Source organism: Myotis davidii, unplaced genomic scaffold (genome assembly GCF_000327345.1).
Source record: "Myotis davidii unplaced genomic scaffold, ASM32734v1 scaffold217, whole genome shotgun sequence".
NCBI lineage: Eukaryota > Metazoa > Chordata > Mammalia > Chiroptera > Vespertilionidae > Myotis > Myotis davidii.
In genome coordinates, this window is record NW_006290034.1 from 11,219,904 (window position 1) to 11,236,432 (window position 16,529).

Genomic DNA, 16,529 nt, shown 5'->3' on the forward strand with positions numbered 1-16,529 from the left:
TTTCCTTTCCCCCTCCTCTTCAGCACATTCTGTTGGTTTGGCCAAGGAGCAGATTGAAAAGTCTAAAAAGACAAGACCTGGAAATCAAAGAGGTAATTACAGCCAAAGGACTAAACAAAGAGGGTTTGGGTATGGCCTCTGTTGTCACTGGAGCAAACAGCGAAAAGTAAGCAAGAGGGCGACACTTGCCAAGTTGATCATCTCTGATTGGAAACCTCAGAGATGACATCAGTCTCTGGTGTGCAACAAACCCAGAGTGGCTCACCATGTGGAACATGTTAATGATATGTGGTTACCTAAGACCACTTTTTTTTTATTTGTTAGACAAAGAATTCACATTTAAGAACCTTGAGATAAAATTCTGCAAAAAATAGGGTTTACTGATGATGAATAAGTAAACAATGAGTTACACAGGATAAACTCTGAAAAGACATCCAAATGGCTGAAGATGTAAATAAGTGGTTGGCAAGGACTCTTGTAAGAGAAGATGAGCGTGGAACTATTGGCCTCGGCTAAGGGGACTCAGACTCTGTTGAAGGTTAGAAATTCCATGACTGGAACGGAAGAAACCAAAGGAAACCAGAGTCAAGAAAGGCATAATCAATAGAAACGACTCCCAAATCTCCAGTGCTAGAGGATTCCTTCTGTCTTCAGAGTTTTGATTTTACATCAAGGTTTTTTTCCTCAGTTTTAGGCTTTGAAACTGAATGCGCATTAAAGTTCATGAAATAATGACTCATACCACTGAGATCTTGCCAAGTAACAGGCATTGTGCTAAGCACCGGGACATAAAAAAACCCCATGAGATCCCCAAGTATCTCATGTGAATTATTAGTGAGAGAGGAGAATTATTTAATACTTATCTTGCCACGGCACTTCACCAAATCCTGATATATAGAGCTATATTTTCTAACAATTAGATCTAGCCAACGAAGCTTGATGATGAGGTTTGAGGACAAATAAGAGGTGGCATACAGTAAACAAATATGATTAATTTTTCTACAAAGAGATATACTTTGAGTACATAAATAGATTCTAATAGATGTGTTAAAAAACTGAATATTTCCCTTGGGAAATACTCCAACAGAGGCTGGATAACCATCCAAATGGTATCATAGGGTGACACCCAACATCCCTCCCATTTTTAAATCTAGGATTCTGGAACTCAGTCTTTCAGGTGGATTTTAGATTTGGGTAAATGCTAAATGGTCACTATCCTATATACAGTTGACTGTTTTAAATAAAAATATCAATAAATTTGCCACAGGTTTTTTTTGCCTGTTATGAAAGTGAAATAATAGTTAATTTTCTATTTTTTTAAATAAAATATTGGAAATATTATCAGAGTGTTATTGGTACTTCACAGTCTTCTATCACCTTATTGTGAAATGAAAAGCGACTGTTCCTTGTTCTTGAGCTAATATTGTTACCATCATTGATACATGTTCTTACGAAGAATGAAATAGAGGAGGTCAAACAATAAATAGCTCATCATTTATAGTAAGCCTCCCATGCCACCAAAGGGAACCCTAAGATATTCTGATGGGCCACAGCATTCCAAAGCAAGGCAGTAAGACCCAGCCTGTCCTGTTTCTTAAATTCAGCAAGGCTCAATGTGTCTGTACCTGCCTATCCTCTTAGAATTTTCGAATGTCCTAATTGCTTGGACTCTTTCTCTCCACAAATAGTTTCATGTACTGTATTCAACATTAATGTAAGGTGACTATGTGGAGATGTCTTCTATTCCTACTTTTAGCAGATTAACAGCTAATAAACACCATGCAACACCCTCTCCTCCCCACCTCTTCTAAAAATACAGTGTTTGATTTGCCAACATTGGTGTATTTAAAGCCTCCAAGATTCCAGAGAAGACGAGAAAGTTAACTGTGCAAGTAAGGCATGTTCAGAGAGGAAGTTCCAATACAAAAAGCCAATCAGTTTATCGGCAGCTCATCTGAGAAGAACCTCAGGGTATTTTATAGTGATTTTTAAGAAAAGGATATTTGTTCTCACTTAAAATAAAACTTCTCACTTTCCTCTTGGGATGCAAGACAGAAGAGAACTCTGGAAATGTATTACCCGGGGAGATAAGTTTCATCTCAAGTGGGAAAACTTGTCTTTTCTAGGAAGGGACACCATGTTATATTCCAGTGACTTAGGCCATTTCTCTACCCTCCCCCATAGTCCCTAGACTTCCCTTCCTCCACTTAGATAGAAGCAGTTAATTCTAAACAAAAGTCAATAATCAGAAGCTGTGTTCAAAACTTTAAATGAAACCCCATCTAATACTCTGTTTTGATGATATGTAATATCTGCAAAAAAAAAAATGTCTGAGATAACCTGGTTATGTTAAAATGATGCCCGTCAACACCTCATACAAATGATACAGACTTTACTGAAGGGTAAAGTAGCTACTCTGCTCAAGTCTACTCTTGATATTTGTGACCCCGACCTTAACTTGCTCTTTTTCTCATGCAGACCAAACCTCCTCTGAAGGAAGGTCAGGGTGAAATTCCATTACAGTTATGACTTGCTTGCAAATAATCTTCTTCTTCCTCTGGCCACCCAGTGTCACGTGTGCCTTGTGCTCTTCCTGATTAGTTTACTGGTGCTGCTGTCTCTCAGTGCTTCTGTATATACCACCTGCCAGAAAAACCACCCAGGCCCTGTAAAAAGTCAGTGTGTTTCTTGGGATTATTTACGACTTCCTTTACTGGCTTTTCTCTCTGCAGAACCGGACTGGAAGCCATCATGGAGACTTATGCGTTCTGGAGACCCCCTGTACGCACACTCACCTTTGAGGATTTCACCACCATGCAAAAGCAGCAAGGTAAAGGCCTGGGCAACGCCTCTGCTCAGAGGTAGGGCCAGGGAGGGGGTGGGAGCTGAACTAATACAGCACATCTAGCCCCAAGCCCAGCCCAATTTTCCCGGAACGAAGATAATTTGATAGCTCTGTAAAAACCAGAGCATCAACACTTGTACAAACAGGCCAGTTCCAGCTTTTCACCTCACACCCCAAATTCTCTCTCCTTCCCAATGCAAGGTTATACATTCATGATTATGATGGTGGTGAAATCATTTCCATCACTAAGCATTCATGAAGCCCTTGGCATTGGAAGAGATCTTCAGAATTACTTCACTTATTCCTCAAGACAGCCTTATCAGTTCTCTTGTTCTAACTTTCTGGGTGAGAAAAAACTTAGCTTTGGCTTCAGCATTGACCTATGAGGCAGGAAGTCATGGTTTGATTCCTGGTCAGGGCACATGCCTGGGTTGCAGGCTCAGTCCCCAGTTGGGACATACAGGAGGCAGCCTATCAATGATTCTCTCTCATCATTGATGTTTCTATCTCTTTCTCACTCTTCCTCCCTTTCTCTAAAATCAATAAACATATATTAAAAAGACTCCCAAACTTAGCTTTGGACAATGGGAATAAATCACTCCAGGTTTGAAAGTGAGGAGAGGGCTGCCTGAATTTGTAGCTTGTGCTCTCTCCTTGGCTTATGTGGGGCATGCCCCTCACGTTGATGTGGTAGGTAGAGTCCCCTTCCCCCACTGCTTTGTGCTTTTCACCCAGTTTCGAATATCCCTTCCCTCATAGCTTAGGTTCATAAACCTGTGGCCACGTGTACAGATGGCTCCTGGGCTGATTTCACCTCCTTTTCGCCATCTAGTCAGTGACTCTCCCAGGAGCAACACTCATTCATCTGGGTACCAGAGTGAAAGCTTTCCACTGTGTCAGACACCTTATGAGTCTCCCTCTCCAGTCTTTTCTTGCTCAAAAGTGACCGATCAAAATGACAGATTAAGCCTATTCTGTTCCATCAACAGGCCACCGTTCACAGAATTCTATCTTTGAACCTGTGGCTCTGTGATATGGGAGGCCATTCTAGGACTTGGCAGTTCATTATATTACATTCCCTCTCAGGGGAGCTCCTGGCAGTTTATATACTAAAAAGGGTTTGTAACATAAAACACTGAAATGTCTCAGGTTTTACGATGAATAACAGAGATTAAAAATATAGGCTCTGCAGTCAGACAGTGTGGGGTAGGCTCTTCTCACTGTTCCTTCCTAGCTTTACAAACTTAGTCAAGTCCCTCATCTTTTCTGACAGTTTTCTCATCTGGAAAAAGGGAGAAAAGAATTCTTATAAGGACTAAAGGAAATGCATTTAAAAAGACAGGAAGCACTCAGTACATGCTAGCTCTCATCATCATCTCACCACCACCATCATCAAACCTATGTCTCTGTATATGGATACCTAAGAGGAAGATGAATCAGGGGCAAGAGATGTCACTTTTCTAATGATTATTCAAAACATGATGAGCCCATTCACCATTATTGGCATCTAGTGAGGCAAATGATCCAGAATTCCTATTTCTATTTTTATAAGTGGAAGAGAAATGGAAGTGACTTCCATTTCATATGAAGTGACTTGCTCCCCATAAAACTTTAGTAGGAGCAGGTCAATAAATATTCAGGGTATTATACTTCTTTAAAAATTCTCACCCAAGGACATGCTTTTATTGATTTTTAGAGAGAGAAGCAGCGAAGTGGGGGAGGGAGAGAAACTTTGGGGATCAAACCCACAACCTGGGTATATGCCCTAACCCAGAATAGAACCTGTGACCTTTCGAAGTATGGGACAATGAACCACACTGGCGAGGGCCAGGGTGTTATACTTCTGTTAGTCTTTCATGGCGCTTTTGAGGCATAGGTTTTCTGGGCAGGTGCAGCAATGGGAAACTGCATGAGTTGTTTAGGTATACAACATCTCAGGATTCATGTTGCTTCTACTAAAAATTTATCAACACAAAGACTTATTGCTGATACTTTGCAAACAATGGTTTAAGAGAAATTGAACTTTTGAAGTAAAATGTCACACTTATTCAGTGACTCCCTTTTTCATCAGTTGGGGGAGAATGAGCCTGAATTATTGGATACATATGGCAGTGGGATGGGCTGGAGGAAAAGCCAAGACTTTAACTGAAATACATTTTTGAACCATACACTGAACTTGATCCAGATTTTCATTATTAAAATATATGTTAGTTTCTTGACGTTAACAAAGGACGTAAAAGTAACAATCCTCATTTCTTCTTCCTTTAAGAAGTAAGAATTTCAGTAACTGTGGACAGTATCACTCATAAAATGAAGAAGAGTCAGAGCCATCTGTGTTGAACTGTTTTTGTGTCTTAGAAGAAGTAGAGAGTGGTGAATTTCTAGAGGAAACTTCAGTGGCAGACTGATTATGTAGCAATTACCTTTTAGTGAGAATATTGACAGTGTGGGCACTGAATCTAACATCCAAATGATGACTGACTCACCAAAGTGTCTATATTATCTCACTGCTTCAAACACATGACTCTCTGGCATGTCACATACATGGCCCAAGGCAGTTTTGAAGCTGCTGCTGCTACACCAACCTAACTGCTGGATGAGGTCAAGGAGGCTTTATTCATTCTGCCCTTGCTTAATTTTTATTATGTTTTATTAAGATCCATTTTTGATAAATTTCAAGGAAAGCACTTAGTTGAATTAGCCACAGGTTGTAAACCTAATCCTTCTGTTTTTAAAAACATAGTGAATGGGCATCCTCATTGTTTTCTCTTATAAGAATGCATGGGATTCAGTGTCCTCTGCCTTTTGCACAAAAAGAAACCGAGGCATAGAGCAGTCTAGTACCATATCTGCAGTTAAGTGGTGGAAGAACTGAGTTGAGAACTCCAAAGTGGATTTCCTACTTGACAGGACAGTTTCCACCAGGACACATTATCTTTCCTCATTCTACCTTAGTACAGCTTTAATTTTCTATTAAAAAGTGTAGTTTATTCTTCCAGTTGATGGCTTATTGTTCAATAGCTTATGCAATAACTCTCAATAGGTCCATATTTCATTTTAATGAAGTCAAGTGCTTGGTCTGACCTTCAGACATATTCATGTAGAATTAACAAGGGAGTTTATATTTTTGGAGAGTCTGGGGGTAGAAATTTTATTTTAGGAATGGTTTCTTGTTGAACACTGCTAGTGACAGGGCCAAAATGAACTAACCAACTAAGTTATGCTTGGGGAAGTTGACTGAGACAATACAGAGACAGGAAATAACAGCCCAGGTCAGTTATAGCCAAGTCCAATCCTGTTTTCCCAATGATGTTCAGATATTGTTCTGATAATGATGTTATAATGACATATATGATGGAGCTATTTGTATGGCCCAAACTGAGAGTACCTTTGTGAGCAGTGTCTCCAGGTATATCTGAGAACTGTAGTGCTAAAAGGAACCCTCCCGGACCAGTGACACCAGAGCTACGATATGTCTCCATCTGTGGAAGTGAGGAGACCTGCCGTTGACAGAAGCCCTCCCTCTACTCAACTGATAGCAGACACCACTAGGCAGATTTCAGCACCATTGGGTGTTTTAATGTTTGTGAGGTAGCTGAAGTTAGGATTATGAGGGTCTCTGTTGGTTTTTGGGATTTGTTTTAATTAGAGGTTGGCTAGTGAGAGGAATCAGTTACTGAGCAAATTTATACTAGTAAGAGATTGGGAAAGGAGAACAGGTGAATGGGTAGCAGCCTTTGAACTACTGTGTGATCACTGTAATGATCACTGTAATGATTCAAAAATAGCTGATTTAATTTATCACCGAGATAAGGAATAATGCCCATGAGGGGATCTCATTTATCACCGAGATAAGGAATAATGCCCAGGAGGAGCTCATGACAAGGATTGGAGAACATTTTAATTATCACTAAAACCAACAGTTATTGGTTACATTTTCTATTTTGTTCCAAAGTCCCTTATGCTCAATGTGTCCAAAACTGATTCTATGATTTACCTCACAGATTTGGCGCCCTCTCCTGGAGGAAGGACACCACCATCCATTAATCCCCCACCATATCCAAACATTACCAAGTTCTTAGATCCATCCACATCTTAATTTCCCTTGCTACCACCTTACTCCCAGGTGTCATCATTTCTCATCTGACTTCTCAGGCTCCCCAGGGTGGTAACCAAGCTGCCAGCAACCCTGGATATACATTTTTTTTTTTTTTTTTTTAGGTTTGAATCTGTTGGGAAGGTTATGTGCCTCTCTCCTAACATTTCTAGCCAAAATCCCACCGAGTCTCATGGACTCTAACTGCGTCACCTGAACCAATTGCTGAGGCAGTGGGGGCAGTGAACGTGATGCCTGGATTGTCCAGATGCAAGTCACGTGCTTTTCCGACTCATGTGCTTTTCCAGGAGGCTATGCAAAGGTCGGATGTACACTGCAGCAAGGAAGGCAGTAAAATAAGTAGCAGAGAAACAAACAAGTTTATGGAAGGTGAAAAAAATAGGGGCAGTCCACCTAGGGAATGTGGAAGGCATAAAACAGGCCATCTAAGAAACAGAAGGACCACGGTGAAGAATGAGAATTGGGCAACTATACAAAATGCTGTTTTTAGGGGAAGAGGTTTGGATCTGTGCATATCTTTAAACTTTATAGAGAAGGATGCACTAGGAGTCTTTCTAGACTGAAACCACACAATTCCCATTAGTGCTCTAATGTTTCACCTTTGCATGCTGAGAGGGGTACTGATTTCCAGTAAGGGTAATTCCTTGGTTGGGATGAACAGGGCTGTGATCATTAAACTTTATGGCTACTGGATTGATTCCCTGGAATCAGTCCATAGGATGCTGACATTTTACCTCTTACCTGTTTGAAAGCCTCAAAGAAAGCCACTCAAGGACACATAGTGAATCAGCACTTCTCAGGGACAGATGCCATCGAGTTCTACGAGAGGGGTGCCTGGCTCATGGAACCAAGTAATTACATGGAAATTTATTCTTTACTAGCTCAGATGGGGTTTTGTTTTACCATTTTTAAGTTTTATTTTTTTTTTGGGGGGGGGATGGGGAAGCACAACAAATTGAACTCAAAAGGAAGCTGTATGTGAAAGCCTCCATATTACAGTCTGGAAGTGATCAATTTAAAGATGCAAAAGTCAGCAGGTTTGCTATTCCAGGATTTTCACGGTCACATTTAACTGTCTTCATAGTGCACAAGTATATTCTGGGCTATTGTCTTCATATGGAATCCCTTGCTGCATATGGATTCTTTTTGGTTATTTTGGCTGTTAGCCTTGAATATTGGAGCAAATTAAAGTCGAGTTTGAATGTTAATGAACACCTCCTCACTTTAGTCAACAAACTAGGGTGCAGAAAGGTAGAGTGGGTGGAGGATAGGTCTTGGAATGCCAGAGAGTTTTTGGTTACTTAGGACATATATTAGTTTCAGATGTACAAAATAGTGACTTGACATTTATATATTTTACAATGTGATCACCATGGCAAATCTAGTCAATATCTGTCCCTGTATACAGTTATTACAATATTACTGACTATATTCCCTATGCTATACAACCCTGTTCACTTATATGTGGAATCTAAGAAACAGAACAAACTAACAAAACAAAACAGACTCACAGAGACAGAGAACAAACTGATGGTTGTCAGAAGGGAGAGGGATAGGGGGATGGGTAAAAAGGTAAAGAGGATTAAGAGGTACAGACTTCCAGCTATAAACTAAATATCATGGCCATTACATTTGAATCACCTCTCAGAAGTGGATTAAGTCCTTCGAGTAGACTCAGTGGTCTTCATCCACTGGGGAAAGTATCCATCTGTCTATTTGTGTTCAATTCTGCTTTGCTTGATCTGAGAAGAGATGGCGACATAGGGCATCTAGTGTCCATAGGGGCAGAGCTCATTGGGGAGGGGCCAATATTCAGAGAGGAAACAGAGTTGGGAATATGGCCCTGGTGAGTCCATAGCTGTCATGTGCCCAGTGATCTGTCTTCTAGCAGTTACATTGGGGCATCTACCTATGACACAGTGCTCACCAGTGGAGAGGCCGAGAAGCTCAGCTCCACGGACAGAGGCCAACATCTGTGAGCTATCTCAACAGAACCCAAATGAACCAAGATTCCCTTTTCCTTCCTTCATTCCTTCACTCGTACAAGGGAAGAAGAAAGGAAACAGATATTTAATGCCTATATGTACTTTGTAATATATATTATCCCATCTATTTCTTAAAACATCCCTATCAGGTAGAGATTCATAATTCCATTTCATGGAGAGGCTAACTTGCTAAGCCAGAAAAACATCTGGAATTGGAACTGAGTTTGTTTGACTCCATAGATCATGTTCATCATTAAGTAAAGTTTAAATCAAGACCCTAGAGCAGTTGGACCTGGCGGGCAGAGGGGATGAGGGAGGCACGCTTTTCTCCGAGAGCAGTTCCGACCCCTCTGTATCAGCGTGGCCTGGCCTCCCACTCTGCCCAAGCTTCTCTGCGATGAGAAGTGTTGAAATGAACAGGGAGGGTGGCCTGCCTCCTTACGCTTACTTAGCACTTGGCTGGCACTCCCAATCTTGTTTAACAGCTGACAAGTTGTTAGATCATAACAGTAAAGACGTCTCAGTATCTCGGGTTGGTTCTCTGCAAAATGCATACCATGGTCTTCTCTATTGGACTTTGAAAACTCGCTACTATTTGTACTGAGTAAGCACATTGGAACATTTCTTCAAAGCCAACGGAAGCATCGTGACCTCTCGGACAGGTTTGCTCTCCCCACTTCAAACACTAGTTCATATGGGGGGCTCCCACCCCCTGAAGCTCAGCAGGCCACCAAGTCTCATTTCCAGTGAGTGTCGTTTAAAAGCCAAAGCAAGCTGACTACAAACTTTTTAACATGTGCCTCTCATCTGCTCAGCAGAAATCCCTGTAACTTGTTAATAGTTCCCGTCTTATTTTTTTGTAGTGAAACCAATTGAGGGCTTAAATCAGTACCATTCGTTCCATCTCGGGTCACCCGAAAAAACCATTAGAGTTGTAAAAAGTCATCTGCTCCATCCTACACTTCCTGCTGCAGGGTGAGGGCCAGTGCCTGGGGAGGCTTACCTGTAACAGGACAGTGCAATGCCCTGCACAGGGGCTCTCTGGGGGGACTGCATGAACATCAGATCTGGGAGAGCAAGGACGGGCTTTCAAAGAGAGGAGACCAGATACAGAGCCCATAAAACACAACTCTCTTTACAGTTGGAGTCGAGTTTCTCCATTTGTGCTGTAGCAATTACTTCACAGAAGCTCACAGCATTTGGGGTGAAAGATAAGGAAAATGCCTCTAAGAGGAACTATAGGCTTACAGAAAACAAATTCCCAAGCTTCCGGTAAGGCCCTGCAGGCTAGGCATTCAGAAGTACAAAGACAAGAGGTTTTTTCTCACTCTGCCCAGTCTTCCCTTCCAGAATGCCTTTGTTCTATTAAAAGGATTCCTGGAAAGGATTTGTTATTGGCTATTCGCACTTTAGCATCAATTGAATCCTCAGACACAAATGCAATTTTAAGAAAAACAAACTGAAGTCTGTCAGTTCAAGCCCCTCATTTCACAGGTGAGAGGAATGAAGAGGTAGCCCACCTCACCCGTGACCATGAGCTGGGTAGCTGGAATCAGGCTTGGTGCTCTTCCTACCACGGTCAGCTGCTGGCTGATGTCTTCCAGAAGTAGTTACAATATTGGCCTTATCTCAATTTATGGAATAAAAGTCTTTGTTACCTCTGTTAAAGGAATTTAAGGCATAAACAAGAAACCAGGAAGGTGAATTTCCTGAAATGACTTTAAAATCAGCAGCTATTTATAACGAATCCAATTCTACCTTAGAAGCTCATTGGGAAAATTACTAGTATTTTGACCAAGGAAGAGATATTAGTTGGGCTCTATAAAAATCTGACACTGAAAAGAACTATTAAGAACTAAATTTGTATTTTTACATCCAACACTATTACCATTTCTGCATATGTAGGCTGAGGCCTTTCTTTTCCTGTTAAAAATGAACTTTTGGCTTCTCTTTGAGGTATCTGCTTCTCTATGTGCAAATCTGGGCCGTCCGCTCTGGTGCCCTATGGGCGGTTTCTTTGCATCCAATTACCTGGAATCGTGTTGGTTTTCTTCACATTTCCCTCACTGATAAAAACTTGATTTCTGCTTCTTTCCACTTAAAATGTCCTTGTCCCTTTTATAACCGCCCAGGTTCTTAAGAGTCCCTACATGAGTTGTGGGTGACCTTGGGGAATCATAGCTCACTATCATTCTGGGAAACTCCCAACCTTGCCCTGAAGGAGGAGCTCTACCATGGTAGATTCCCTATGGAAGACAAAACAGCCGCTCATTCTAGAGAATTCAAAGGAAAGGTCCAACAGCCCCAGAACCCAACCACAGTCTTGAACTTCCAATGGGGAGACAGGAAGTGGAGGCTTGAGAAGGTCCTTTTTGGTCTTCTTAAACTATCTGAAGGCAAAAGCAGGTTGTGTTGAACTGGCCCTTTGCCTGTTGGTGCACCTGCCACCAATCCAGTTCTAATATCCACATATCACAAGAGCCCTTTCAGATCCAGATCCAGATCCAGGGGCTTTATGAATTGAAAGGGACCAAGAGGCCCCCTAGCCCAATATGTGCTCCCTAGACCAGCAGCATCGATGTCACCTGAGAACTTACTGGAAATGCAAATCCTCAGGCCCTGCCCCAGACCTAGAGAATCAGGAACCTCGGGGGTTGGGAGGTGGGGGTGGTCAGTGATCTGGGTTTCAAGCCCTCCATGATTCTCAAGCACACTTGAGTTTAACAATCATTATTCCAGTCCTTAGAAATAAGGAATTTGGGTTGTATCATTGGTTCTCAACTAGGGCTGCACATCATAATCACTTGGGGAGCTTTAAGGCCATATGAATATGGAGGTTCCATGCTCAGAAATTCTCATTTAGTTGGTTTGAGGTGGGATTCTGGAACTTAAGAAATTTTTAAAGCTCCTCCTACCTTGAGAACCACTGATCTAACTCAAGTTATCATCTTCTAGATAAGGAAACTGAAACTCAGAGGGGAAAGTGATATGCCTAGGGTCAGATGGGGGGTGGTGGTGGTGTAACCAAGCTGAGTAGAACAGAGATCTCTAGACTTTACTACCTGATTGGCTCTTGTCCTGGTAAATATCCCAAACCCAAAGATGGCATTTGCAATATTTGTTCCAGGCTTTGAAACTGGGCAAGCTTTTATAAAAGGAGACTTTGTTTTGGTGAGCTTTGCTGTATGCTTACTCTCGCTCTTGTGATTGTGCTCATAATGTATGTCATATGACAGAACTGCAATCCCATACCTCAGTTCCCACTACCTGGGCCACTCTGCTCAGCCCTCCCAGGCCTCAACCTTGACTTGGCCCACCTTGCCCCAAGTACTACATTTCCTCTGAGATTAAGACCCTGAGATTTGGTATCCTATATTTTTAGCTGGAAGTCTAAATATGGTGAAGCAAGCAACAGTGCCTGATTAAAATACATATATAATGCATTTCCACTGAGAATGGGAAAAGTTGAGCTACTGGATTTCAGTGCTGATTACCAGAGGTCTTACTGGAAAATGAGGTTGATGGTAAGAAATGGCAAAGTGAGTATTAGAAGGCTTATTATTTTTTCTGAAAAGGAAGACTTACTTCACAGAGAAACAAAAGAGTTTGGTATTCTTTTCTGTCACCCTCTTTGTCCTCTTTTCTGGAGAGGACACACACACACAGGTGTTATCACATACCATAAGTTTGCTGAGCTAAGAGAAAACTGGTTCTGTAAAAATCAGCCCATCTTGGACATTTGAGGGTACCTCCTGCATGGCTTGCATTTGGCCTAGACAGACTCAACTTAAAAGGCCTCTGTCTCAATGGAATTCATGTTTTATTTTTCAGGGGGCAGCACAGGCACTTCCCCGACCACCTCCAGCACTGGCACACCATCCCCTTCAGCTTCTTCTCATATTTTATCTCCATCCTGTTCTCCTCCAACTTTTCATCTGGCCCCCAACACTTTCAATGTGGGCTGCCGAGAGAGCCAGCTGTGCAATCTGAACCTCTCTGATTACCCGCCCTGTGCCCGAAGCAACATGGCTGCCTTGCAGAGCTACCCAGGGCTGAGTGACAGTGGCTACAACAGGCTGCAGAGTGGCGCTGCTGCAGCCACTCAGCCCTCCGAAACCTTCATGCCTCAGAGGACTCCATCCCTGATCTCAGGAATACCAACTCCTCCCTCGTTGCCTAGCAACAGCAAGATGGAAGCCTACGGTGGCCAGCTGGGGTCCTTCCCCACTTCCCAGTTTCAGTATGTCATGCAGGCAGGCAATGCGGCCTCCTCCTCCTCCTCGCCACACATGTTTGGGGGCGGCCACATGCAGCAGAGCTCCTACAATGCCTTCTCTCTCCACAACCCTTACAATCTGTATGGATACAACTTCCCTGCTTCCCCTAGGCTGGCTGCCAGCCCAGAGAAACTGAGCGCCTCGCAAAGCACTTTACTCTGTTCTTCGCCTTCCAATGGGGCCTTTGGAGAGAGGCAGTACCTGCCCACAGGGATGGAGCACAGCATGCACATGATCAGCCCTTCGCCCAACAACCAGCAGGGGGCTAACACCTGTGACGGCCGGCAGTATGGGGCAGTCCCAGGCTCCTCCTCCCAGATGTCGGTACACATGGTTTAAAGGCCAGTCCAACCACCAGCCAAGGCCCCAGAGTCTCCATGGGCACCTCCTCCTCTTTAGGAGCCCAAGGCCCTTGAAACACAGGAACTGCATATATATATATATTTTTTTTTCCTGGAGGAGGAAAGCATATGCCCAAGAACAAGAGACATTGAAGCCACTGAAGTACACTCATGATGGCATCATCTTCAACCCAGTGGCCATGCTCCTGCCTTCCCAAAGCTTAGTTTTATAAAGCATCGTCTACTCCAGAGTGTTCTTTGAAGAAACTGAATAATCATTTTATAATAATGTTAAGGGAGATCCTAGTGTCTTGCAGCCATGAAGTTAGCCACACACACATACAGAATGACCCATACATACATACATGCATGCATACACACATATGTTCACACAGACTCATACACACATACATATACATGCACATAGACTCAGAACTGGGTGAACTCTGTGGAGGGAGGCCCGCAATGGGTATTTTCGCCGAGAATTGTCTGTGTATGACACTAGATGGACCCGGCCGGCAGTACTGCCCACCTTTCTCCCCTGCAGCTGTCTCTGTTTCTGGAATGAACCATGTATCCTGGAACCCCTTCCCATCGATGAAGGTGGGAAGACATCAGAACTACAGCTGGACTTGGCTTCTTGAAGAAAATTATTTTTAAACTTTGGTTGTCTTCAGTCAGTGTGATGTTCCCAGTGGTGCCGTGAAAAGATGGAGAGAGAGAAAGAGAAAGAATAGAGGACAAGAGAGAGGCCGAGAGCAAGACTGACAGAGGAAGTGCGAGGAGTGATGAGAGTTTCAATTCACCAAGGAATTGGTTTTGGTTTGTTTCCCCAGCTCCACTACAGGTTATAGAAGGAATCATGGTGGTGCTGAGGAGTGAGCTTCTCTGGGACACTGTGCCTGGTCAAGGGCAGTGGTGAGAGGGACCGTGCAAGGAATGAGTCTTGATCCCACAGCTCTGACCATTGTGATCCAGAAGAGGGTGCACCACGTGGGAAGTGTGGATTCTGGAGCATGTAGCCTGGTGTGGGAAGGGATGTAGGGGGAGTGTGAAGATGGAAAAGTATTATAACCCTGGCAGATGGAACCAAGTGCAGAGGCGACAAAAGGAGCCTGGCCTTCACAAGTCAGATGCAGACACCTGGAAGGAGAGATCCTGTCATGTCCCAGGGAATTGCAGATGGGCCTTCTACATCCTTCCACCTGCCCTCAGATCTCCATTTTTATCAAATAGTTCATTGCATTTTGATGTTTTGGGTTTTTGCCTTCATCTTTCCCTTCCCCTTCAAATCCCTTTAATGATAAGAAAAACAAGTGGGGTTTGGTGCAAGCTCAACCTTTTAAATGGTGTGGAAATGCAAATAATACCAAGTAAAATAATACAGATACTATTAAGATTTTTGGTTTTGATGTGTTGTAGATAAGTGTATTTATGTGCCTAGTGGGGAATTCAATATTATGAATATTAAAAAAGGGGGCAATAAAAAGGGTATGTAAAATATGTATGAAGAAAAGGTGTATAAAAATTTGCCCTAATGCACGGAACTCTGTTTCTAAGTGCCAAGCACAGAAAGCCGCTAAATAAAATCTTTGCCATTGTTCTCTGTGTGTTTGTTTCTATGGCAAATGTGAATAGCAGCCTATGCACATGCCCTGCACGTTACAATGAACACGGTGCTCTTATCTCCACTACTTTACATGACCTTTCTTCAGATCCCATGAAGAAAATATTACTATCCTCATTTTATGTTAGTAAGTGAGCTCCAGAGAAACTGAGCAAATTATCCCAACCGAATCAGAGTCCGTCAGAGAGAGAGGTAGAACTGAAACCAGGTCTGATTTCAGTGGGATGTGCACATTCAGATTAGCCCTAGATGCCTTCATGAGTCTAAGAGCCTCCCTTATCACAGTCATGTGCTAGCTAGACATTAAATGAATATCTCACCGAATCTGCCCACAATTCTGCAAGGTAGCTATTATTTTTAGCATCATTTTATATACAGTAGGTCCTTGGGGTTATGTCGGAGATCCGTTCCTATGGTGCGACGTAACGCGATTTTTGCTGTAAGTCAGAACCCACCTACATAAGCACCTACGTCACTCACATGGAGCACATACACAGCAGTAATGAAGTGAAACAGTAAAAAAAAAATTAAATGAAAGATAACAATTCCTGACCTTTACTCGTGGTAAATAATAAAAAACATAAAGCACATATGTACATACATCAAAATGACAGAACTTTTTTTTTTTATAAATACTATAAATGGGAGATGGTGAAATGATGTACGTAGAGTCCGACTACCTATATCTGGAAATAAGCTTTTAAAAGGTTAAGTACTCGACCACGGCCCTCAGGTGGTAAGTGGTTGAGCTGGTGGAATTTTGACTGTAAGATCTGCGCAATTAACACTAAGCCCCCGGAGCCTCAGCAGTCCTGTGAGGAACAATTAGGAAGGAAGACATAGCCTAAGCAGTGTCTTGCAGCCATGAAGTTAGCCACACACACATACAGAATGACCCATACATACATACATGCATGCATACACACATATGTTCACACAGACTCATACACACATACATATACATGCACATAGATTCAGAACTGGGTGAACTCTGTGGAGGGAGGACCACTAAGCAGTGGTCGTCAAACTGTGGCTCGGCAAACCGAGGTTCGTGAGCCACATCTGGCTCTTTGGCCCCTTCAGTGTGGCTCTTCCACAAAATACCGGCTCTTCCACAAAATACCAACTTCTGCTCATGGGCCACAAAGTTTCAATCGCACTGTCTGTGCACACCCGCACGTGGTATTTTGTGGAAGAGCCATACTGAAGGGGCCAAAGAGCTGCATGTGGCTCGCGAGCCGCGGTTTGCCGACTACGGGCCTAAGGGGTTGAATGAAGACTGCCTCTGTGGCTAGATTTACTTGGAATGTTTAATTGTAAATATATGCGCTCTCCTT

General features: G+C 42.7%; 1 protein-coding gene across 2 annotated transcripts in view; it reads left to right on the top strand.

Moving 5' to 3' along the window:
• The window catches only part of TBX15 (T-box 15), a 54,652-nt gene extending 39,484 nt beyond the window's left edge, over positions 1–15,168 (top strand). The window contains exons 7-9 of one of the 2 annotated variants that reach the window (XM_015563497.1): positions 2,733–2,830; positions 7,715–7,813; positions 12,779–15,168. In XM_015563497.1, the coding sequence (XP_015418983.1) occupies positions 2,733–2,830; positions 7,715–7,813; positions 12,779–13,563 (982 nt within the window). In that variant the 3' untranslated portion in view covers positions 13,564–15,168. The remainder of the gene's footprint in view (positions 1–2,732; positions 2,831–7,714; positions 7,814–12,778) is intronic. The other variant, XM_015563499.1, reaches the window with a different exon arrangement.
• The last annotated feature ends 1,361 nt before the right edge of the window (positions 15,169–16,529 follow it).